Source organism: Leptosomus discolor, chromosome 27, assembly GCF_034619465.1.
Source record: "Leptosomus discolor isolate bLepDis1 chromosome 27, bLepDis1.hap2, whole genome shotgun sequence".
NCBI classification, from domain to species: domain Eukaryota; kingdom Metazoa; phylum Chordata; class Aves; order Leptosomiformes; family Leptosomidae; genus Leptosomus; species Leptosomus discolor.
This window is the reverse complement of record NC_141417.1, coordinates 2,609,081-2,633,447: the sequence shown is the minus strand read 5'-3', so window position 1 is coordinate 2,633,447 and position 24,367 is coordinate 2,609,081. Positions and strand designations below refer to the sequence as shown.

The 24,367-nt window shown below is 68.9% G+C and overlaps 1 protein-coding gene across 1 annotated transcript in view; it reads left to right on the top strand.

The window, feature by feature from the left end:
- The first annotated feature begins 938 nt into the window (after positions 1–938).
- KIF5A (kinesin family member 5A) overlaps positions 939–24,367 on the top strand; it is a 23,767-nt gene continuing 338 nt past the window's right edge. Inside the window, exons 1-24 of the mRNA XM_086478733.1 lie at positions 939–1,067; positions 3,209–3,296; positions 3,764–3,837; positions 3,942–4,046; positions 4,166–4,214; positions 4,429–4,484; positions 4,595–4,682; positions 5,521–5,645; positions 5,910–6,014; positions 6,127–6,275; positions 7,994–8,142; positions 8,251–8,459; positions 8,934–9,002; positions 10,652–10,858; positions 11,665–11,811; positions 13,791–13,979; positions 15,283–15,400; positions 15,683–15,750; positions 16,534–16,643; positions 18,092–18,193; positions 18,940–19,000; positions 19,096–19,167; positions 20,616–20,720; positions 23,732–23,948. Of these exons, the coding sequence (XP_086334859.1) occupies positions 939–1,067; positions 3,209–3,296; positions 3,764–3,837; positions 3,942–4,046; positions 4,166–4,214; positions 4,429–4,484; positions 4,595–4,682; positions 5,521–5,645; positions 5,910–6,014; positions 6,127–6,275; positions 7,994–8,142; positions 8,251–8,459; positions 8,934–9,002; positions 10,652–10,858; positions 11,665–11,811; positions 13,791–13,979; positions 15,283–15,400; positions 15,683–15,750; positions 16,534–16,643; positions 18,092–18,193; positions 18,940–19,000; positions 19,096–19,167; positions 20,616–20,720; positions 23,732–23,948 (2,791 nt within the window). The remainder of the gene's footprint in view (positions 1,068–3,208; positions 3,297–3,763; positions 3,838–3,941; positions 4,047–4,165; positions 4,215–4,428; positions 4,485–4,594; positions 4,683–5,520; positions 5,646–5,909; positions 6,015–6,126; positions 6,276–7,993; positions 8,143–8,250; positions 8,460–8,933; positions 9,003–10,651; positions 10,859–11,664; positions 11,812–13,790; positions 13,980–15,282; positions 15,401–15,682; positions 15,751–16,533; positions 16,644–18,091; positions 18,194–18,939; positions 19,001–19,095; positions 19,168–20,615; positions 20,721–23,731; positions 23,949–24,367) is intronic.

Here is a 24,367-nt window from a genome sequence, read left to right as displayed (position 1 = left end):
GGGGGGGCCATGAGTCAGGACTGATGGCTTCCCACTTTGGGGGGGGGAACAGAGCGGGGGGTGCGGGGGGGAACGGGGGGGGGCTGGCCCTGCGCCGACACCGACAACCCCCCCCCCACCTTCAGCCGGGACAAGGTCGCCACCGTCCTGCTCCCACTGCAATGAATCAGCAGTTTGGGGGGACGGTTCCCAGGGCCGGGCGTGTCCGTCGTCCCCCCCCCCCCCCCGCCATCTCCGTCCACCTTAAGAGCCGCGGGCAGCTCCACCTTAACGCGGGGGGCGGCGTGTGCGTGCGGGGGGGGGGGCGGCCTCTTCCCCCCCCCCCCCCCCAGCCCCCCCCCCTTCCCCATCACCCGGTACCGGGGCTGCAGTGGCGACAGCAGCGCGGTCACTGGAGCAGGGGGCAGCAGGAGCGCTGCGGAGCATCCCCCGCCCGGCGCCGCCCTCCCTCCCGCATCCTGCATCCCCGGGCAGCATCCTGCATCCCTGGGTACCACCCGGCATCTCTGAGCAGCATCCTGCATCCCTGGGTACCACCCGGATCCCCAGGCAGCATCCTGCATCCCTGGGTACCACCCGGCATCTCTGAGCAGCATCCTGCATCCTTAGGTACCACCCGGCAGCCCTGAGCAGCATCCTGCATCCCTGAGCAGCATCCTGCATCCCCGGGCAGCATCCTGCATCCTTGGGTACCACCCGACGTCTCTGGGTACCCTCCTGCATCCTTGGGTACCCTCCTGCATCCCCGGGCAGCATCCTGCATCCCTGGGTACCACTTGACCCTTAGATCGTAACCCACATCCCTGGGTACCACCCGCAGCCGCGGGTGACGTCCCACACCCTTGGGTACCAGCAGCACCCTTCGGCCCCCCTCCCCCCCCACCTCTTCGGCCCCCCCAAACTCTTCTTGAAGCCCCCCCGCCTCCCCCCCCCCCGCCATGGCCGAGCCCAGCACCGAGTGCAGCATCAAGGTCCTGTGCCGGTTCCGGCCCCTCAACCAGGCCGAGATCCTGCGGGGGGACAAATTCCTGCCCGTCTTCCAGGGCGACGACAGCGTCGTGGTGGGGGTGAGTGCGGGGGGGGAATGTGCGGGGTGGGGGGGGCACAGGGATACCCCCCCCCACAGCCTCGGGATGAGGGCGGGGGGACGGAGGCACAGCGGGGGGGGTGGGGGAATAGACAGGTTGGGGGGGGGACACACACAGGCTGGGGGGGGACAGAGCCTGTCGGGGGGGGGGGGGGGGGGGATCGCTCTGGGTGTGGCCGGTGCCCAGATGGGCCCAACCCCCACCCCCCGGGGCGTTTCCCCTGCCCCCCCCCCCCCTGCATAGCCCTCCCCTCCCCCCCCCCGTTCCTTTTCTAAGGTTCCCGGCACTCCCAGTTTCCCCCAGTCTGGTCCAGTGCTGCGGGGGAGGGGGGGGGGGGGAGGGTGTTGTTTACAATAAGTGGACACGCCCTGACCCCCCCGGGGGGGGGCACGATCGGGTCCCAAAGGCAGCACCTGAGCGGGGGGGGGGGGGGAGGGGTTGCCGCAGATCTTGGGCCCCCTCCCCCCCCCCGCAGCGGCCCGGCCCTTTGTTAGGGGTGAAGTCGGGGGGGGGGGGGGGGCAGAGACCGCGTCCGAGCCCCCCAATACAACCCCCCCCATAACGCCCCCCCCCTTCGCACGGGGCCGAGTAAGGGGCGGGGGGGGGGTTCTCCTGCACCGAGGTCCCCGCCCGGCCTGGGCACCCCAATCCTGGGGAGGGAGCGGGAAAGATGGGGGGTCCTTGGGGTGGGGGGGGCAGTGGGGTCCCCTGGGGGTGCGGGGTGGCTGTGCCGGCTCCGTGGGGGCGGCGTGTCGCTGTGCGGTGGTACCGGCGCAATGCGGGGTGTTGCGGGGGGCGGCTGTGCCGGTGGGGGTGGAGAGGGAGGGGGGGGGTGCGGGGGTGCCGGGGGGGGGGGGTGCGGGGGGGTTGCGGGGGGGTGCGGGGCGGTCGGCGGGCGGGGCGGGGCGGGGGTGCGTGTGCGGTGCTGCGGCGGTTGCGGGGGCGCGGATGGGGGGGCCGGAGGGGGGCGGTGTGGGGCGGGTGGTGTCGCCGTGTGTCCGTGTGTCCCCGTGTCCGTGTGTCCCCGTGTCCGGGTGTCCCCGTGTCCGTGTGTCCCCGTGTCCGGGTGTCCCCGTGTCCGGGTGTCCCCGCGGTGGCTGCGGTGGTTCAGCACCGGGGCCTGGACAGCGCCGGGCGGGGGGAGAGCGGGGGGGGGGGGGGATTGGGGGGGGGCTGGGGGTGTTGGGGGGTGTAGAGGGGGCTGGGGATATATGGGGGGTGCATGGGGTCTAATGGGGGCTGGGGTTGTTTGGGGCTGGGGTTGTATGGGGGTCTAGGGGGGCTGGGGGTGTGTGGGGATCGAGGGGGGCTGGGGGCGTATGGGGGTGGGGGTGTATGGGGGTCTAGGGGGGCTGGGGGTGTGTGGGGATCTAGGGGGGCTGGAGAGGTTTGGGGGTGGGGGTGTATGGGGGTATATGGGGCTGGGGGGTTCTATGGGGATCTGTGGGGCCTGAGAGGTCTATGGGGCTGTATGAGGATTTTTGGGAGGCTGGGGGTGTTGGGGGGGGCTGAGGGTCTATTGGGCCGGGGGGGCTATGGGTATATGGGGGTGTATAGGGCTGTATGGGGGGGTTGGAGATCTGAGGGGGTCTGTGGGTGGCTGAGGGGTATATGTGGATCTATAGGGGTCTATGGGGCTGTGTGGGGGCTGGGGAGCTATGGGGGTGTATAGGGGGCTGGGGGGTGTATCGGAGGCTGGGGGGGTCTATGGGCGTCTGTAGAGGTCTATAAGGCTGTATTGGAGATCTGGGGGTGTATGGGAGGCTGTGGGGGTGTACTGGGAGCTGAGGGGTCTGTGGGGGTGTATGGAGGGATTGGGGGTCTATGGGGGTCTGTGGGGGCCTATGGAAGGGCTGAGGGGTCTGTGGGGGTGTAGGGAGCTGTATGGCCAGACTGTGGCCTGTGGGGGTATATGGGGCTGTATGAGGAGTGGGGGGCATATGGGGGTCTACGGAGATCAGGGCTGTGTGAGAGGCCCCCTGCAACCTCCCACTTCCCTTACTGGGATTCATTGGTACTTACTGATCCCCCTGCAAGGGGAGCCCTGAGGCTGGCAGAGCCCCCAGCACTTTGTGGGGGTCTCTCCTGGCCACTGACCCCCATGTAACCCCCCCCTCCAGGGCAAGCCCTATGTCTTCGACCGCGTCTTCCCCCCCAACACCACCCAAGAGCAGGTCTACCATGCCTGTGCCATGCAGATCGTCAAGGGTGAGGGCCGGGGGCTTGGGGCAGGGGGCCTGGGGGGGTCCCCAGGGGAGTCCTAGTTGGGGGACCCTCCTCCAAGGACACCCAGATCCATGGGGACATTGGAGGGTGCTGGGAGGTGACGGAGGCAGGTTGGGGGGTGACACTGGCAGAGGGTTCTTTGGGGCATCCAGCAGGTCTTGGGGTCTCTGCGGGACTTGGAGGGGGACGCTGCAGTCTCCAGGGGTGCTGGGGGTATCTGTGAGACACTTTGGGGTGTCTCAGGGGTCCTTGGGCATTGCTGGGGATCCTGGAGGTGATCGCAGGTGCCTGGGGGTGGGGGGGGCGTCAGGGAGCCCTTGAGGATCTCAGGTGAGTCCCTCGGGGTTTTGGGGGGGGGGATGTCTAAGAGGTCCCTGAGGGTTCTGGGAGTCCTCGGGGTTCCTGAAGGTCCTGGAGGGGCTTCTGCCCACCCTCGCCCCTCCCCACAGATGTGCTGGCCGGGTACAACGGCACCATCTTCGCCTACGGGCAGACATCATCAGGCAAGACCCACACCATGGAGGTGAGGGGGCTGGAGGGGGTGGGGGGGGGCGGGGGGGGGCAGCACCCCCTGGGCCTTGGCACCCCCCCCCCCGGGTGCTCACCACCCCCATCTCTCACCCCCAGGGCAAGCTGCACGACCCCCAGCAGATGGGCATCATCCCACGCATCGCCCAGGACATCTTCAACCACATCTACTCCATGGATGAGAACCTCGAGTTCCACATCAAGGTGGGGACTGGGAGGGCCTGGGAGCACTGGGAGCACTGGGAGCACTGGGAGGTCAGGTCTTGACACCCCCCCACACACACACACGCACACTCCTGACACCCCCAATTCCCCCCTACCAGGTTTCTTACTTTGAAATTTATCTGGACAAGATCCGGGACCTGCTGGACAGTGAGTGTCGGGGGGGGCACTGGGAGATACTGGGTGGGTATTGGGATGCACTGCAGGCGCTGAGAAGCTTGGAGGCACTGGGGAGCACGGGGAGTCAGTGGAAGGGGATGGGAGAACACTGGGAGGCACTGGATGGCACCAGGAGCTCCTAGGGGGACATGTCGGGGTGTCACCACCCCACCAGCCCCCTCACCCCGCGTGTCCTCCCCACCAGTGACCAAGACCAACCTCTCGGTGCACGAGGACAAGAACCGGGTTCCCTACGTCAAGGTGAGGAGCAGCTCGGAGGGTCCCTTGGGTGGGGGACCCCAAAGGGCACCCCCAGAAGTGGGGGGGCAAGGGGCTGGGGCTTCACCCCACCCCACCCCCTGCACCCCCAGGGCTGCACCGAGCGATTCGTCTCCAGCCCCGAGGAGATCCTGGACGTGATCGACGAGGGGAAATCCAACCGGCACGTGGCTGTCACCAGTGAGGGACACGGGGACACAGGGGGGGGGCTGGGCGGTGGGAGGGGGCAGAGGGAGGAGGGGGGTTATGGGGTGCCGTTCCCTGCTGTGCAGGGTACAGTGGGGTCCCTGGGGTGCTGGGGGGTTCTGGGGTACCATGGGGGGGGGGGCCTGGGGCATCATGGGGTCCCTGGGGTGTCGTAGGGACCCTGGGGTGCTGGGGGACTCATTGGGGCACCATGGGGGTCCCTGGAGGGCTGGGGGGTCCTTGAGGTGCTGTAGGAGTCACTGGGGTGCAACAGAGAACCCTGGGGGGAGACCTGGAGCACTGTGGGGGTCCTGGAGCACTGTGGGGGTCCCTGGGGTGCTGTAGGGTCCTTGAGGTGCTGTAGGAGTCATTGGGGTGCAACAGGGATCCCTGGGGGGTTGGAGGAAGACCTGAAGCACTGTGGGGGTCCTGGAGCACTGTGGGGGTCCTTGGGGTGCTCTAGGGCTCATTGGGGCACCATGGGGGTCCCTGGGGGGCTGTAGGAATCATTGGGGTGCAACAGGGATCCCTGGGGGGAGACCTGGAGCACTGTGGGGGTCCTTGGAGCGTTGTGGGGGTCCCTGGGGTGCTGTAGGGCTCATTGGGGCACCATGGGGGTCCCTGGGGTGCTGGGAGGGGGACGACCTCGAGCACTGTGGGGGTTCTGGAGCACCGTGGGAGTCCCTGGGGTGCTGGGGGGGATCATTGGGGCACCATGGGAGTCCCTGGGGTGCTGGGGGGGGAGCCCTGGGTCACCGTGGGGTCTCTGGGGCGCTGTGGGGGTCCCCGGGGGCTGGCGGGGCGGGCGTGCAGCCTCTCCGTGTGCCCGCAGACATGAACGAGCACAGCTCCCGCAGCCACAGCATCTTCCTCATCAACATCAAGCAGGAGAACGTGGAGACGGAGCAGAAGCTCAGCGGGAAGCTCTACCTGGTCGACCTGGCTGGGAGCGAGAAGGTCTGTGGGGGGGACCCCGGCACTGAGGGACCCTGGGGGGGCTTGGGCTGGGGGACGTTGGGGTTAGGGGGTCTTCAGGGTGGGGGTCTTTGCAGGAAGGGTCTCTGGAGTGAGGGTCTGTCTCGTTGGGGTCTACTGGCTGGTGGCATCCTTGGGTTTGGGGGTCTTGGGGAGGGGGTGTTTCCTGGGCTGGGGGTGGCCTTGGGGTAGGGGTGGCCCCATGGGGGTTTCTGAGGCACCCCGGCCCCCCCCCCGCCCCCCCAGGTCAGCAAGACGGGGGCTGAGGGGGCCGTGCTGGACGAGGCCAAGAACATCAACAAGTCGCTGTCGGCGCTGGGCAACGTCATCTCGGCCCTGGCTGAGGGCACGGTGAGAGCCCGCGTGTGTGTGTCCCCCGGCGTGTCCCCCTGCCCCCCCTGGGACCCTGGGGCTGGGGGGGACCCCGCTGACCCCCCGTGCCCTCCCCCCCGTCCCCCCGCAGAAGGCCTACGTGCCCTACCGGGACAGCAAGATGACGCGGATCCTGCAGGACTCGCTGGGGGGGAACTGCCGCACCACCATGTTCATCTGCTGCTCCCCCTCCAGCTACAACGACGCCGAGACCAAGTCCACCCTCATGTTCGGGCAGAGGTAGGGGAGGGGGCGGGATTCGGGGTGCCCCTGCACCCCTCTGCACCTCAGCTGTGCCCCGGGCACCCGTTGGCGCCCCGCTACCCCCCCCCCGCAGTCATCGCACCCTGACTGCACCCATTGCAGCCCAACTGCACCCCACGCAGCTCAACTGCACCCCGACAGCACCCGCTGCACCCCAACTGCACCCCATGCAGCCCAACTGCACCCCATGCACCTGCTGCACCCCAACTGCACTCATTGCAGCCCAGCTGCACCCCATGCAGCTCAACTGCACCCCAACTGCACCCCATGCAGCCCAACTGCACCCCATGCACCTGCTGCACCCCAACTGCACCCATTGCAGCCCAACTGCACCCCATGCAGCTCAACTGCACCCCGACAGCACCCATTGCAGCCCAGCTGCACCCCATGCACCTGCTGCACCCCAAATGCACCCCATGCAGCTCAACTGCACCCCAACTGCACCCATTGCAGCCCAACTGCACCCCATGCAGCTCAACTGCACCCCGACAGCACCCGTTGTCAACTGCACCCCAACAGCACCCATTGCAGCCCAACTACACCCCATTCACCTGCTGCACCCCAACAGCACCCACTGCAGCCCAACTGCACCCCATGCAGCCCAACTGCACCCCGACAGCACCCATTGCAGTCCAACTGCACCCCATGCACCTGCTGCACCCCAACTGCACCCCATGCAGCTCAACTGCACCCCGACAGCACCCATTGCAGCCCAGCTGCACCCCATGCACCTGCTGCACCCCAAATGCACCCCATGCAGCTCAACTGCATCCCAACAGCACCCATTGTCAACTGCACCCCATGCACCCATTGCAGCCCAACTGCACCCCATGCAGCCCAACTGCACCCCGACAGCACCCATTGCAGCCCAACTGCACCCCATGCACCTGCTGCACCCCAACTGCACCCCATGCAGCCCAGCTGCACCCCAACAGCACCCATTGCACCCTGACAGCACCCATTGCAGCCCAGCTGCACCCCAACAGCACCCATTGCAGCCCAGCTGCACCCCATGCACCCGTTATACCCCAAGTGCACCCCCATGGGCTCACTTGCACCCCAGCTTCACCCCAAAAGCACCCATCGCACCCCAACTGCACCCCTTGCCCCTCGAGGGCACCCCTCGCACCCGTTGCACCCCAATTGTACTCTATCAGCACCCCACGCACTCCAACGGCACCCCTCGCCCCCGTTGCATCCCAACAGCACCCCAACAGCACCCATGACACCCCAACTGTCCCACGGGGGAAAAGGGGGTTCCATGGGGTTGCCCAGACCTGGGAGTCTCAGGAGTGTCCTGGGGTGCCGAGGGCCCTGGGGGATACTGGGAGATACTGGGGGATACTGGGGGCCCTAGGAAGACCCTAAGGGTACTGGGGAGTCTCAGGAGTGTCCTGGAGTGCCGAGGGCCCTGGGGGATACTGGGGGATACTGGGGGATACTGGGGGCCCTAGGAGGACCCTAGGGGTCCTGGGGAGTCTCAGGAGTGTCCTGGGGTGCCAAGGGCCCTGGGGGATACTGGGGGATACTGGGGGCCCTAGGAGGACCCCAAGGGTCCTGGGGAGACTCAGGGATCCTGGGGGCGATCCAGCAGGTCTAGGGGGGGTCTTTGGAGATCCCCAGGGGACAAAGGCAGGGGCCTGGAAAGGGGGGGGGGGGGTGTCCCAATAGAGGGGTGCGTGTCCCCCCCCCAGGGCCAAGACCATCAAGAACACGGCGTCGGTGAACCTGGAGCTGACGGCCGAGCAGTGGAAGAAGAAGTACGAGAAGGAGAAGGAGAAGAACAAGGCGCTGAAGGAGACCATCGGGAAGCTGGAGGCCGAGCTGAGCCGCTGGCGGAGCGGTGAGGGGCAGGGGACCCCGGCATCTGGGAGGGGGGACACCCCCCCCACACACACACACACACACACCCACCCAGACCCAGAGGGGGAAACTGAGGCCGTGTCCCCAGGGGAGGCCGTGCCCGAGACGGAGCAGCTGAGCGGGGCCGAGGCGGAGGCCGGGACGGGCGAGGGGATGGGCGAGGGGACGGGGACGGGACCCGCCGGCGAGACCCCCCTCAACGACAACAGCTCCTCCATCGTCATCCACATCTCGGACGAGGAGCGCCGCAAGTACGAGGAGGAGATCCGCAAGCTCTACAAGCAGCTGGATGACAAGGTGGGGGTGTCGTCCCCCCCCCCCAGGCCCCTGCCTTTGTCCCCTGGGGATCCCCAAAGACCCCCCCTAGACCTGCTGGATCGCCCCCAGGATCCCTGAGACTCCCCAGGACCCCTGGGGTCCCCTTAGGGCCCCCAGTATCCCCCAGTATCCCCCAAGGCCCTCCGCACCCCAGGACACTCCTGGACTCCCCAGGACCCTTGGGGTCCTCCTAGGATCCCCAGTATCCCCCAGTATCCCCCAGTATCCCCCAGTATCCCCTTAGGGCCCTCGGCACCCCAGGACACTCCTGAGATTCCCCAGGACCCCTGGGGTCCTCCTAGGGCCCCCAGTATCCCCCAGTATCCCCCAGGGCCCTCAGCACCCCAGGACACTCCTGGCAGCCTCCGGGACACCCCAAGACACCCCCCCCCCCCGTTGCACCCAGCCCCCCCGGGGGGCTGGCTGGTGCGGACCCTCCTGTCCTCCCCCCAGGACGACGAGATCAACCAGCAAAGCCAGATCATGGAGAAGCTCAAGCAACAGATGCTGGACCAGGAGGAGGTGAGGGCCCCCCCCCGACCCCCCGACCCCCCGCCCCCAGCTCCCACGTCCCCCCGTCTCGGTCGGACGGACCCTGTAACCTCACCCTGCTGGGACTCCAGACCGATCCCCCCCTGGCCCCCACCCAGGCCCCCTGGGACCCACTTGGACTCCTCTGGGACCCCCACCCTGATTGCTTGGACCCCTCCACCCTGACCCCCTGGGACCCCCCCAGCGTGACCCTGCTGGAACCTCTCTGAGGCTCCCACTACGACCCCTGGGACCCCCACCCTAAACCCCTGGATTCCCCTGGGACCCCCGCCCTGACTCCCTGCATCCCTCTGGGACCCCTTCTATGACCCCTCTGGGACCCCAACCCTGACCCCCAGGACTCTTCCACCCTGACCCCTGGGACCCCTCTGGGACCCCTGCTATGACCCCTGGGACCCCACCCTGACCCCTCAGACCCCTCTGGGACCCCTGCTATGACCCCTAGAACCCCACCCTGACACCTGGGACCCCTCTGGGACCCCTACTATGACCCCTAGGACCCCTCTGGGACCCCTGCTATGACCCCTGGGACCCCACCCTGAGCCCCTTGGGCCCCTTTGGGACCCCTGCTATGACCCCTGGGACCCCTCTGGGACCCCTACTATGACCCCTAGGACCCCTCTGGGACCCCTGCTATGACCCCTGGGACCCCACCCTGACCCCTCAGACCCCTCTGGGACCCCTGCTATGACCCCTGGGACCCCACCCTGAGCCCCTTGGGCCCCTTTGGGACCCTTGCTATGACCCCTGGGACCCCTCTGGGACTGCTGCTATAACCTCTGGAACCCCACCCTGACCCCTGGGACCCCTCTGGGACCCTTGCTATGACCCCTGGGACCCCCACCCTGACCCTTGGGACCCCTCTGGGACCCCTGCTGTGACCCCTGGGACCCCATCCTGACCCCTGGGACCCCTCTGGGACCCTTGCTATGACCCCTGGGACCCCCACCCTGACCCCTGGGACCCCTGCTATGACCCCCAGGACCCCTCTGGGACCCCTGCTATGACCCCTGGCACCCCATCCTGACCCCTGGGACCCCTCTGGGACCCTTGCTATGACCCCTGGGACCCCCACCCTGACCCCTGGGACCCCACCCCGACCCCTGGGACCCCTCTGGGACCCCTGCTATGACCCCTGGGACCCCCACCCTGACCCCTGGGACCCCTCTGGGACCCTTGCTATGACCCCTGGCACCCCCACCCTGACCCCTGGGACCCCATCCTGACCCCTGGGGCCCCTCTGGGACCCTTGCTATGACCCCTGGCACCCCATCCTGACCCCTGGGACCCCTCTGGGACCCTTGCTATGACCCCTGGCACCCCCACCCTGACCCCTGGGACCCCACCCCGACCCCTGGGACCCCTCTGGGACCCCTGCTATGACCCCTGGGACCCCATCCTGACCCCTGGGACCCCTCTGGGACCCTTGCTATGACCCCTGGCACCCCATCCTGACCCCTGGGACCCCTCTGGGACCCCTGCTATGACCCCTTGGACCCCACTGGGACCCCTGCTGTGACCCCTGGAACCCCACCCTGACCCCTGGGACCCCTCTGGGACCCTTGCTATGACCCCTGGGGACCCCACCCTGACCCCTGGGACCCCGCTGGGTCGCGCAGGTGCTGGCGGCGGCGCGGGGGGGCGGGGAGGCGGCCCGGCGGGAGCTGGCGGCGCTGCGGGCCGAGCACGGGGCGGCCCGGGCCGAGGTGGCCGAGGTGCTGGCGGCGCTGGAGGAGCTGGCGCGCAGCTACGACCGCAAGGCGCAGGAGGCCGAGGACACCGGCCGCCACAACCGCCGCCTGGCCGACGAGCTGGCCCGCACCGAGGTGACCCCCCGGGACCCCCCGGCGGGCACCCAGCTGGGGCTCCCCATGGGATCCTGCTGGGAACCCCCACAGACGCCCAACGGGGATCCCTACGGAGATCCCCGCTAGACCCCGCTGGGAACCCCAAAGCGGCTGCTCAACTGGGGACCCCACTGGGAAACCTACTGGTGACCCTCAGCGTCCCACTGGGACCCCACTGGCAAATGGGACCCAGACTAGGAAACTAACTGGGACCCCCATCAGCACCCCAGCTGGGACCCCCACACCGGCACCCCCAGCCTCTGAAGCAGCAACCCCCAGAGCCCAGTCCCCCAGGTCCAAACTGGGACTTCCAGCCCCAAACTGGGACGCTCTGGGCCAGCCTCAGACCTGGGAGCGCCCTAAAGCCCCAACCAGCCCCCAAAGAGGGACACCCCCTCTCCCCAAACCAGCCCCCAAAGAGGGGGATCCCTCCCCAACTAGATGATGCGACCTCCCCACAAACCAGTTCCCAAACCGGGAGACTTTCCCTTTAAACTGGGATGCCAGACTGGGCGCTCCCAGGGGACCAAAAGCAGCACCCCATTGGTGGAGTGGGTGGGATTTTGGGGTGCTGGGGGCGGTGCTGCGGGGTGCTGGGAGGGGCTGGGGTGGGGGGCGCCAGGGGTACCGAGGTGGGGGGGGTGGGGGGGCGCCAGGGCAGTGCATGCCGGGGGGTGCTGGGGCAAGCGGCGGGGTTGCCGGTGGTGCTGGGCGTGCCAGGACCGGGGGTGCTGGGGGGTGCCAGGGGTGGGCGGGGGGGGTGCCAGGCCACGCTGTGCCCGCAGGCGACGACGCTGTCGCTGGAGACGGAGCTGCAGCGGGTGCGGGAGCTGGGGGGGCAGCAGCGCAAGCGGGCGGCCGAGGTGCTCAACGGGCTGATGAAGGACCTGAGCGAGTTCAGCCTCATCGTGGGCAACGGCGAGATCAAGCTGGTGAGGGGGGGGCACCCCCGGCACCGGCACCGGGGGCGGGGGGGGTTGCCCGGGCCGCGCCGTGCCCATGGGGGTGCCGTGCGGTGTCACGCCGGGGCCTCGCCTGCGCCACGCTGTACCCGTGTGCGTGACGTGCCCGTGCCAGGCCGTGTCCATGCTGTGCCCGTGCCGTGCCACGCCACGCCGTACCCATGTGCGTGATGTGCCTGAGCCATGCTGTGTCCGTGCCACGCCACGCCGTACCCATGTGTGTGACATGCCTGTGCCATGCTGTGCCCGTGCCATGTCCATGCCGTGCCGCGCCACGCTGTACCCATGTGCGTGATGTGCCTGTGTCATGCTGTGCCCGTGCCATGTCCGTGCCGTGCCACGCCACGCCGTACCCATGTGTGTGACGTGCCTGTGTCATGCTGTGCCCGTGCCGTGCCACGCCACACCGTACCCATGTGCGTGACATGCCTGAGCCATGCTGTGCCCGTGCTGTGCCACGCCACGCCGTACCCATGTGTGTGACATGCCCGTGCCATGCTGTGCCCGTGCCGTGTCCATGCCGTGCCGCGCCACGCTGTACCCATGTGTGTGACGTGCCTGTGTCATGCTGTGCCCGTGCCGTTCCACGCCACGCCGTACCCATGTGCGTGACGTGCCTGAGCCATGCTGTGTCCACAACATGCCACACCTGTGCCCACGCTGTGCCACGCCATACTCATGTGCCTGTTGTGCCCGTTCATGCCATGCCCGTGCCGTGCCACGCCACGCCATACCCATGTGCATGACGTGCCTGTGCCATGCTGTGCCTGTGCTGTGCCATGCCACGCTGTACCCATGTGTGTGACATGCCTGTGCCATGCTGTGCCCGTGCCATGCCATGCCATGCTGTATCCATGTGCGTGACATGCCTGTGCCATGCTGTGCCCATGCTGTGCCACGCCGTATCCATGTGCCTGTTGTGCCCTTTCATGCCGTGCCCGTGCTATGCCATGCTGTACCCATGTGTGTGACATGCCCGTGCCATGCTGTCCCTGTGCCGTGCCACGCCTGTGCCTCGCCTGTGCCACACCGTACCCATGTGCCTGTTGTGCCCGTTCATGCCGTGCCTGTGCCGTGCCATGCCATGCTGTACCCATGTGTGTGACATGCCTGTGCCATGCCATGCCACACCTGTGCCTTGTCTGTTCCATGCTGTACCCATACGTGTGACATGCCCATGCCATGCGCTGTCCACGCCGTGCCACACCATACCCATGTGTGTGTCGTGCCCATTCACGCTGTGCCCATGTGCGTGACATGCCTGTGCCATGCTGTGCCCGTGCTGTGCCACGCCTGTGCCCACGCTGTGCCACACCTTACCCATGTGCCTGTTGTGCCCTTTCATGCCGTGCCCGTGCTGTGCCACGCCACGCTGTGCCCGTGTGCGTGACATGCCCGTGCCATGCCGTGCCCACGCTGTGCCACGCCATACCCACATGCGTGTCATGCCCATTCACGCTGTACCCATGTGTGTGACGTGCCTGTGCCATGCTGTGCCCGTGCCGTGTCCATGCCGTGCCACGCCACACCGTACCCATGTGCATGACGTGCCTGAGCCATGCTGTGCCCGTGCGGTGTCATGCTGTGCCCACGCTGTGCCACGCCGTACCCATGTGCCTGTTGTGCCCATTCATGCAGTGCCCATGCCGTGCCATGCCACGCCGTACCCATGTGCATGACATGCCCACGCCATGCTGTGCCCATGTGTGTGACATGCCCATGCCATGCCGTGTCTGTGCCGTGCCACACCACGCCGTACCCATGTGTGTGACATGCCTGTGCCATGCTGTGCCCGTGCCGTGCCACACCACGCTGTACCCATGTGTGTGACATGCCTGTGCCATGCCGTGCCCACGCCATACCCGTGCCGTGCCATACCCACGCGCGGCCCACGCCCGCCCCGCGCCGCGCCCCGCACCGCGCTGACCCGCGTGCCGTGCCGTGCCCAGCCGGTGGAGGTGAGCGGGGCCATCGAGGAGGAGTTCACGGTCGCCCGGCTCTACATCAGCAAGATCAAGTCGGAGGTGAAGTCGGTGGTGAAGCGGTGCCGGCAGCTGGAGAACCTGCAGGTGGAGTGCCACCGCAAGATGGAGGTGACCGGGCGCGAGCTCTCCTCCTGCCAGCTCCTCATCTCCCAGGTGGGCTGGGGACCAGGACGAGTGGGGACCTCCCGGGAGCAATGCCACCACCCTGGGGATTGGGGATCTCAGGGTTTGGTGGCCCCGGGGATTAGTGAGTCTGGGGTTTGCTGACCATGGCGTTTGGTGGCACCAGGGCTGGGTGGCCTCAGGGTCTGGAGGCCTTGAGGTTTGGTGATGCCAGGATTTGGTGGCCCCAGGGTTAGATGTCCCCGGGATTTGATGACCCCGGAGTTTGGTGTTCCCAGGGTTTGGTGACCTCAGGGTTCAGTGTCCCCAGGCTTTGGTACACCCAGGATTTGGTGGCCCATGGGTTTGGGGACCCCAAGTTTTGGTGGCCCTGGGGTTTGCTGACCCCAGAGTTCGATGACCCTAGTGTTTGATGTCCCCGGGATTTGGTGACCCCAGAGTTTGGTGTTCCTGGGGTTTGCTGACCCCAGGGTTCAGTGACTCCTGTTTCCGATGTTCCCGGGACCTGGTGAGCCCAGAGTTTAATGTTCAGAGGGTTTCGTGGCCCTGCAGTTTGGTAACCCCGTGGTTTGGTGGCCCAATAATTTGATGACCACAGGGTTTGGCGGACCTGGAGCCTGCTGTTCCCAGGGTTTGGTGTTCCCAGGGTTTGGTGTTCCCAGGCTTTGGTGACCCCATAGTTTGGTGGCCCAAGAATTTGGTGGCCCTAGGGTTTGGTGGACCTGGAGCTTGGTGTTCCCAGGGTTTGGTGTTCCCAGGCTTTGGTGACCCCATGGTTTGGTGGCCCAAGAATTTGGTGACCCTGGGGTTTGGTGGACCTGGAGCTTGGTGTTTCCAGGGTTTGGTGTTCCCAGGCTTTGGTGACCTCGGGGTTTGGTGGCCCAAGAATTTGGTGACCCCACGGTTTTGTGGACCTGGAGCTTGGCGTTCCCAGGCTTTGGTGACCACAGGCTTTGGTGGCCCAAGAATTTGGTGACCCTGGGGTTTGGTGGACCTGAAGCTTGGTGTTCCCAGGCTTTGGTGTTCCCAGGCTTTGGTGACCCCATGGTTTGGTGGCCCAAGAATTTGGTGACCCTGGGGTTTGGTGGACCTGGAGCTTGGTGTTCCCAGGCTTTGGTGTTCCCAGACTTTGGTGACCCCATAGTTTGGTGGCCCAAGAATTTGGTGCCCCCAAGGTTTGGTGGACCTGGAGCTTGGTGACCCCTCGGTTCAGGGACCCAGGGGTTTGACGACTCTGTGGCTGGGTGATGGGGTGGCCCTGGGGGGTGGCGGGGACGGGCGGTGGCCGCGTGCGCCCGGCCGGGAGGGACGGTGGCTGAAGCTGGTCCCGCAGCACGAGGCGAAGATCCGCTCGCTGACCGAGTACATGCAGACGGTGGAGCTGAAGAAGCGGCACCTGGAGGAGTCGTACGATGCCCTGAGCGAGGAGCTGGCCCGGCTGCAGGCCCAGGGTGCGGGGGGCTGGGGGGGACTCGGGGGGCTGGGGAGCTTGGTTGGAGCCGGGGGGGGCTTGGGACCTCAGGGGGGTGAGGGTCCAGCAGAACTTGGGGGGCCTGGGGGTCGGGGAGGGGATTGGGGGGAGCTGGGGGGCATGGGAGGGGGGCTGGGAGGGCACAGTCTGGGGGGCTGGAGGGGCTCAGAGGCCGGGGGGGGGGGGTCACAGCGGGACTGGGGGGGGGGGGGGGGGGGGGGTGTCCCTGGCTCATCCTCCCAGTGCAAACTCTGTCCCGCAGAGACGGTGCAGGGGGTGGCCCGGAAGGAGCGGGAGCAGGATGAGACCCTGGACACCGATGAGGTCAAGGTAAGGGGGTGCTGGGCGGGGGGGGGGGGGGGGGGGGGGTCAGGGCATCCTTGGGGGTCGCTGAGGGGTGTTGAAGGGCCCTGAAGCATGTAGGGAAGTGGGGGAGGGGGGCCGTTGGGGGTCCTTGTGGCATGTGGGGTGTCCTAGAGGTGTTGTGGGGCTCCTGGGGGTGCTGAGGGTCCTGGCAGGTGCTGGGGGTCCACAGGGCGCTGGGGTTGGGGCACAGTTGGGGTTCCCTGGGAGGTGCTGGGGGGTCCCCAGGGCAAGTGGGGGTCCCAAGGTTGCTGGGGGAAGACGGGAGGTGTTGGGGTCCCTGGGAGGTGCTGGAGGACGCTGGGGGACCCTGGGAGGTGTTGGGTTCCAGGGGGTGCTGGGGGGTGCTGGGGAGGTTGGGGTGCATTGGGGGTCCCTGGGAGGTGCTGGGGGTTCTCCAGGATAAGTTGGGGTCCCTGGGAGGTGCTGAAGGACGCCGGGGGACCCTGGGAGGTGCTGGGTTCCCGGGGGTGCTGGGGGGTGCTGGGGGGGTGCTGGGGAGGTTGGGGTATGTTGGGGGTCCCTGGGAGGTGCTGGGGGGTCCCCAGGACAAGTTGGGGTCCCGAGGTTGCTGGAGGGTGCTGGGTGAACCCAGGAGGTGTTGGGGTCCCTGGGAGGTGTTGGGTTCCCGGGGGTGCTGGGGAGGTCGGGGCCCGTTGAGGGTCCCCAGGAGGTGCCGGGGGTCCCCGGGAGGAGTTGGGGTGCGGGGTGCGGGGGTCCCCGTGCCCGGGCTGAGGGCGGTGGGTGCAGAAGGCGCTGGAGCTGCAGCTGGAGAGCCAGCGCGAGGCCCAGCACAAGCAGCTGGCGCGGCTGCGGGACGAGGTCAACGAGCGGCAGAAAACCATCGACGAGCTGCGGGAGTGAGTGGTCCCGGCCCCGACCCCCGCCCTGGCCCCGACCCCCGCCCCGGCCCCGACCCCCGCCCCGGCCCCGGCCCCGGCCCCGACCCCCGCCCCGGCCCCGGCCCCGGCCCCGATCCCGACCCCTGGCCCCAGCTCCGTCCGTGCCCCCGGCCCCAACCCTGGAACCCTTCTCGCTGCCCTGGTGGGGGGAAGGTTCTCCTCGTTCTCCCCATCCCTGACCCTGGTGCTCGTCTCCGACCCCGTCCTTGTCCCCCTCCCCAATCTTGACCCTATCCTTGTCCTTGTCCCTGACCCCCTCCCGAACCCCGACCCTGTCCTTGTCCCCCTCCCCAACCCCGCCCCTGTCCTTGTCCCTGACCCCCTCCCCAACCCTGACCCTGTCCTTATCCTCATCCCCCTCCCAAACCCTGACCCTGTCCTTGTCCCCAACCCCGACCCTGTCCTTGTCCTTGTCCCCAACCTTGACCCTGTCTTTGTCCCCCTCCCCAACCCTGACCCTGTCCTTGTCCTTGTCCCTGACCCCCTCCCGAACCCCGACCCTGTCCTTGTCCCCAACCCTGACCCTGTCCTTGTCCCTGACCCCCTCCCCAACCCTGACCCTGTCCTTGTCCCCAACCCTGACCCTGTCCTTGTCCTCATCCCCCTCCCGAACCCCGACCCTGTCCTTGTCCCCAACCCTGACCCTGTCCTTGTCCCTGACCCCCTCCCAAACCCTGACCCTGTCCTTGTCCCCAACCCTGACCCTGTCCTTGTCCTCATCCCCCTCCCCAACTCTGACCCCGCCCCTGTCCTTGTCCTCATCCCCCTCCCCAACCCTGACCCTGTCCTTGTCCCCAACCTTGACCCTGTCCTTGTCCCCCTCCCCAACCCTGACCCTGTCCTTGTCCTTGTCCTCATCCCCCTCCCCAACCCCGACCCCTCCCTTGACCCCAGCCCTAACCCTGACCTCAACCCTGTCCCTGCCCCCGGGTGCCCCCAGCCCAGCCCGGTCCCTCTCCCCAGCCCTTCCGGGGGCTCGTCCCTGGATGGATGGGGGGGGGTGGGGGGGTGGGCAGAGACTGTCCCGCTGTGGGCCTGTCCATCAGTCTGTCCCCCCACCCATCCGTCTGTCCCTCCGTCCCCCTGACCACGTCCATCCATCCATCTCCCCACCCATCCATCCATCCATCCATCTCTCCATCCCCCTGACCACCTGTCCGTCCATCCCTCTGTCCCCCGACCACCCATCTGTCCGTCCCCCCACCCGTCTGTCCATCTCTCCATCCCCCTGGCCACCCGTCCGTCCGTCTGTCCCTCCCCCACCCGTCCATCCATCCCTCCATCCCCTTGACCACCCGTCCATCCATGTCTTCACCCCCCTGACCACCCGTCCGTCCGTCCGTCCCCCCACTCACCCATCCCTCCCTCCGTCCCCTTGACCACCCGTCCGTCCGTCTGTCCCGCAGCCTGAACCAGAAGCTGGAGCTGGAGCTGGAGAAGCTGCGAGCGGAGCACGAGGCCCTGCGGGGCGAGGAGCGGGCCAAGGCCGCCCGGCTGCAGGAGCTCACGTGAGACCCCCCACTCACACCCGGGGGGTCCCCGGGACCCCAGCCCCGACCCTCAGGGCCTCCCAGGACCCATCGATGCCCCTGGGACCCCCCAGAGCCACAGCATCCCCCTCCAGGGTGGGGGGGGGGGTCCTGGGACCTCCCCAGATACGTCCCCCTGACACAGCCAGGACCCCCCCATCACCCCTGAGACCCCCAACATCACCAGGACGCCCCACCCCATGGGGACACCCCCAGGACCCTGCACTACCTCCAGGTACCCTGGGACCCCCAACACCCCCAGGAGCCATGGGCACCCCCCATCACCCCTTGGACCCCCAACATCCCTCCTGGGACCTCACCACCACTCTGGGACCCCCAACAGCCCCAGGAGCCATGGGCACCCCCCATCACCCCTGAGACCCCCAACATCCCTCCTGGGACCTCACCACCACTCTGGGACCCCCAACAGCCCCAGGAGCCTTGGGAACCCCCGCAGGACCCCCAACATCACCAGGACCCTCCAGCCCATAGGGACACCCCATGCACCACCTTGGGGTCCCCTCTCAGCTCGGCCAACCCACACCCCCCCCCCAAAGAAAGATCCTTGAGGCCCCTCCAAGCCCCCAGGAGCCCTCAGCAACCCGCTCCCAGCATCCTTATGCCTCCCCTGAGCCCCCCCTCAACTCCCCAAACGCCCCCCCCTCATCCTTGGGGTGACACTCCCCCCCCCCATCCTTGGGGTGACCCCACCCATGCCCCCCCAGATTTCTCTACGAGCGCCACGAGCAGTCGAAGCAGGACCTCAAGGGGCTGGAGGAGACCGTGGTAGGTGGGGGGGAGGGAGCAGTTGGGGGAGTGTTTTGGGGGGGTCTTGGGGTCACCGTGCACCCCCTCACCCCCCGGGACACCCCCCCCCCCAGGCCCGTGAACTCCAGACCCTCCACAACCTGCGCAAGCTGTTTGTTCAAGACGTCACGACTCGAGTCAAGAAAGTGAGGGGGGGGCGTGAAATGGGGGGGCAAAGGGAGGGGGAAAACTGGGGGGGGGGGGGGGGGCAATAGTGGGGTATGGGGAGATGGTCAGAGACAGGGGGGACTGGGAAGGGAGGGCGGGGGGTGCTGGGGGGAAGAGGGAGGGGGGGTCCTGGCCTGGGGTGGGGGTCCCAGCCCAGAAGCGGGGGGGTGGGGGGGGGTGCCAGTTCAGATAAAGGGGGGGGTCTTATCCCAGGTCGGGGGGTGCCAGCCTGGGCTAGGGGGGTGCCAGGCCAGGCGGGGGGTGCCAGGCTGGGCCGGGGGGGTGCCAGGCTGGGGTCCCAGTTCAGATGAAGGGGGGGTCTTATCCAGGTCGGGGGGTGCCAGCCTGGGCTAAGGGGGTGCCGGGCTGGGGGTCCCAGTTCAGATGAAGGGGGGGTGTCAGCCCAGGGCGGGGGGTGTCAGCTCAGGTTCGGGGGATGCCAGGCTGGGTTGGGGGGTGCCGGCCCGGGTCGGGGGGTGCCAGGCTGGGGGCCCCAGTTCAGATGAAAGTGGGGTGGTCCTATCCCAGGTCGGGGGGTGCCAGCCTGGGCTAGGGGGGTGCCAGGCTGGGGGTCCCAGTTCAGATGAAGGGGGGAGAGGGGTCTTATCCCAGGTCGGGGGGTGCCAGCCTGGGTTGAGGGGGGTGTCAGCCCAGGCGGGGGGTGCCAGGCCGGGCTGGGGGGGTGCCGGGCTGGGGGTCCCAGTTCAGATGAAGGGGGGGGTCTTATCCCAGGTCGGGGGGTGCCGGGTTGGGGGATGTCAGGCTGGTCAGGAGGTGCCAGGCTGGGGGTCCCAATTCAGATGAAGGGGGGGTGTCAGCCCAGGGCGGGGGGTGTCAGCTCAGGCTGGGGGATGCCAGGCCGGGTCAGGGGGTGCCGGCCCGGATCGGGGGGGTGCCGGGCTGGGGGTCCCAGTTCAGATGAAAGGGGGGGGTAGTCTTATCCCAGGTCGGGGGGTGCCAGCCTGGGTTGAGGGGGGTGTCAGCCCAGGCGGGGGGTGCCAGGCCGGGCTGGGGGGGTGCCGGGCTGGGGGTCCCAGTTCAGATGAAGGGGGGGTCTTATCCCAGTTCGGGGGGTGCCGGGTTGGGGGATGTCAGGCTGGGTCAGGAGGTGCCAGGCTGGGGGTCCCAATTCAGATGAAGGGGGGGGTGTCAGCCCAGGGCGAGGGGTGTCAGCTCAGGCTGGGGGATGCCAGGCCGGGTCAGGGGGTGCCGGCCGGGTCGGGGGGTGCCAGCCCGGATCGGGGGGGGTGCCGGGCTGGGGGTCCCAGTTCAGATGAAAGGGGGGGGTAGTCTTATCCCAGGTCGGGGGGTGCCAGCCTGAGTTGGGGGGGGGGTGCCGGGCCGGGTCGGGAGGTTCCAGCCCAGGCAGGGGGGGGGCCGGGCCGGGTTGGGGGGTCCCTCCAGCCCCCCCCCCCGCCCCCCGCAGAGCGCAGAGCTGGAGCCCGAGGACAGCGGGGGGCTGCACTCCCAGAAGCAGAAGATTTCCTTTCTTGAGAACAACCTGGAGCAGCTTACAAAGGTTCACAAACAGGTGGGCGGGGGGGGGCAAAGGGGGGGGGGGGAGGGGGGGGCCAACCGGCCGGGGGTCCCTCCATGCCCCCCACCCCACCCCATCACCCCGCCAGCCCCCCCTATACCGTGCAAGCTCCCCCCGTCGCTTTCCCAGTGCCCCCCCCCCCCCCCAGCTCCATCCTGCTCCCCCCAAGCTCCAGCTCGGGGTGTTGTTCCCCCCCTTCCCCCAAAAAAAAGCCCCTCTGGGGTGTGGCATGACCTGGGGAGGGGGGGGGGGGGGGGCACACGCTGATGCCCACTCTGTTGCCCCCCCCCCCCGCTGCCTCCTCCCTAGCTGGATCTCTGGGTATCCAAGGTACAGCGACTCCCCCCCCCCCCCGCCACCCACACGGGCAGGACACGCGTGGGGGGGGGCCCCCCCGGGGAAGCTGGGTGTGGGGCAGGGGTTACATCCCCCCCCCCCAAGTCCCCCCGGTTTTGCGGGGGGGGGGCACAGCCCTGCCGGCACTTTCCTGCCCGTCCCTGCCTGCTGCCCCCCTCCCCCCCCCGCCTGGCTCTGCTGCCCCCCCCCCACCTGCCCCCCCCCCCCCCAGTCACGGCCCCACTGCTGCATGTGGCCACGGTGGCACCGCTGGGGGGGGGGCGGGGGGGGCTGGAGGGCACCCTGGGGTGCTGGTGGCCCCTGATGGGTGCTGATGGGTGCCCGGGGCCAGGCTGGGGCGGGAGTGCGGGTGATGGGGGGTGCCCAGTGCCGGTGGGTGCTGGGTGCTGATGGGTGCCCCAGTGCTGATGGGTGCCCCAGTGCCGGTGGGTGCTGGGTGCTGATGGTGCCCCAGTGCAGATGGGTGCCCCAGTGCGGATGGGTGATGGGTGCCAGTGGGTGCTGATGGGCGCCCTGGTGCTGGTGGGTGCTGGGTGCTGATGGGTGCCCCAGTGCGGATGGGTGATGGGTGCCGGTGGGTGCTGACGGGCGCCCTGGTGCCGGTGGGTGCTGGGTGCTGATGGGTGCCCATCACGGGTGGGTGCCCTGGTGCCAGTGGGTGCTTCTTGTGAGTGGGTGGGTGCTGGTGGGTGCTCCAGTACCAACAAGTGTCCAGTGCCGATGGGTGCTGGGTGCTGATGGGCGCCCTGGTGCTGGTGGGTGCTGGGTGCTGATGGGTGCCCCAGTGCGGATGGATGATGGGTGCCGGTGGGTGCTTCTTGTGAGTGGGTGGGTGCTGGTGGGTGCTGGGTGCTGATGGGTGCCCCAGTGCAGATGGGTGCCAGTGGGTGCTGATGGGCGCCCTGGTGCAGTGGGTGCTGGGTGCTGATGGGTGCCCCAGTGCGGATGGGTGATGGGTGTCGGTGGCTGCTGATGGGCGCCCTGGTGCTGATGGGTGCCCCAGTGCTGATGGGTGCCCCAGTGCTGATGGGTTCCCATTGCAGATGGGTGCCCCAGTGTTGACGGGAGCCTGGGTGTCTGTGGGTGCTGGGTGCTAGCAGGTGCTGGGTGCCGATGGGTGCTCTGGCGCTGATGGGTGCTGGGTGCTGGTGGGTGATGATGGGTGCCCCAATGCTGATGGGTGCTGGGTGCCGGTGGGTGCTGGGTGCTGATGGGTGCCCATCACGGGTGGGTGCCCAATTTTGATGGGTGCCCATCGTGGGTGGGTGCCCAGTGCTGATGGGTTCCTGTTGCGGATGGGTGCCCCAGTGTTGAGGGGAGCCTGAGTGCGGTGGGTGCTGGGTGCCGGTGGGTGCCCCGGCACCAAGGGGTGCTGGTGCTGCTGGGTGCCCCAGTGCTGCTGGGTGCCCCAGTGCTGATGGGTGCCAGGTGCTGCTGGGTGCCGCTGGGTGCCAGTGGGTGCTGGGTGTGGTGGGTGCCCCGGTGCTGATAGGTGCTGAGTGCTGATGGGTGCCGGCAGCCGGTGGGTGCCGGTGGGTGCCAGGTGCCGCTGGGTGCCCCGGTGCTGGTGGGTGTTGGTGGGTGCCCCGGTGCCAGTGGGTGCTGATGGGTGCCTGCTGCAGTGGGTGCCAGTGGGTGCTGGGTGCTGTTTGGTGCCGGCTGCCGGTGGGTGCTGGTGGGTGCCGGTGGGTGCCGATGGGTGTCGATGGGTGCCCCGGTGCTGGTGGGTGCCACTGGGTGCCGGTGGGTGCTGTTTGGTGCCGGCTGCCGGTGGGCGCCGGTGGGTGCTGGGTGCCGCTGGGTGCCAGTGGGCGCCGGTGCCGATGGGTGCTGATGGGTGCCGGCTGCCGGGTGTCGGTGGGCGCCCCAGTGCCGATGGGTCCTGGGTGCCGCTGGCTGCCGGGGGCCGGTGGGTGCCGGTGGGTGCCGACGGGTACCGATGTGTGCCGGGTGCCGATCGGTGCCGGTGGGCGCCGGGGGGTGCCGGGGGGTGTTGGATGCCGATGGGTGCCGGGGGCCGGTGGGTGCCGGGGGGTGCCGATGTGTGCCGGGTGCCAATCGGTGCAGGTGGGCGCCGGGGGGTGCTGGATGCCGATGGGTGCCGGGGGCCGGTGGGTGCCGGTGGGTGCCGATGTGTGCCGGGTGCCGATCGATGCCGGCGGGCGCCGGGGGCTGCCGACGGGTACCGATGTGTGCCGGGTGCCGATCGGTGCCCGGTGGGCGCCGGGGGGTGCCGGGGGGTGCTGGATGCCGATGGGTGCCGGGGGCCGGTGGGTGCCGGGGGGTGCGATGTGTGCCGGGTGCCGATCGATGCCGGCGGGCGCCGGGGGGTGCCGATGGGTGCCGGGTGCCGGTGGGCGCCGGTGGGTGCCGACGGGTACCGATGTGTGCCGGGTGCCGATCGGTGCCCGGTGGGCGCCGGGGGGTGCCGGGGGGTGCTGGATGCCGATGGGTGCCGGGGGGTGCCGGGGGCCGGGGGGTGCCGGTGGGTGCCGGGGGGTGCCGGGTGGTGCCGGGGGGTGCCGGGGGCCGGGGGGTGCCGGTGGGTGCCGGGTATCGGGGGGTGCCGGGGGGTGCCGGGCGCCGGTGGCCGCCGGCGGTGGCGGGGGTCGCTGGTGACGCCCCCGGGCTGACGCGCGCGCGCGCAGCTGGTGCGTGACAATGCAGACCTGCGCTGTGAGCTTCCGAAGCTGGAGAAACGCCTGCGCGCTACGGCTGGGCGCGTGCAGGCCCTGGAGGGGGCGCTGAGGGAGGCCAAGGAGGGCGCGCGCCTCGACAAGCGCCGCTACCAGCAGGAGGTGGAGCGGATCCGCGAGGCCGTGCGCGCGCGGGGGGCGGCGCGGCGCGCGCACAGCGCGCACATCGGTACGGGCGGGGCCGGGGGCGGGGGCGGGGGCGGGGCCGGGGGCGGGGCCGGGGGCGGGGGCGGGGCGGGGGGCGGGGCCGGGGGGCGGGGGAACCCGGGGTGCAGGGGGTGCGTAAGGGGGGGGACACACATGCACATGGGGTGCGCGGGGGTGCACGGGGTGCAGGGGGGGACACAAGCACAGGGGGTGCGGGGGGTGCAGGGGGGGGGCGACACAAGGACAGGGGGTGCACAAGGTGCAGGGGGTGCAGGGGGGGGACAAGAACATGGGGTGCAGGGGTGCACGGGGGGGGCGACACAATCACAGGGGGTGCACAAGGTGCAGGGGGTGCAGGGGGGGGACAAACACATGGGGTGCGGGGGGGTGCACAGGTTGGGGGACACACACAAGCACAGGGGGTGCACAAGGTGCAGGGGA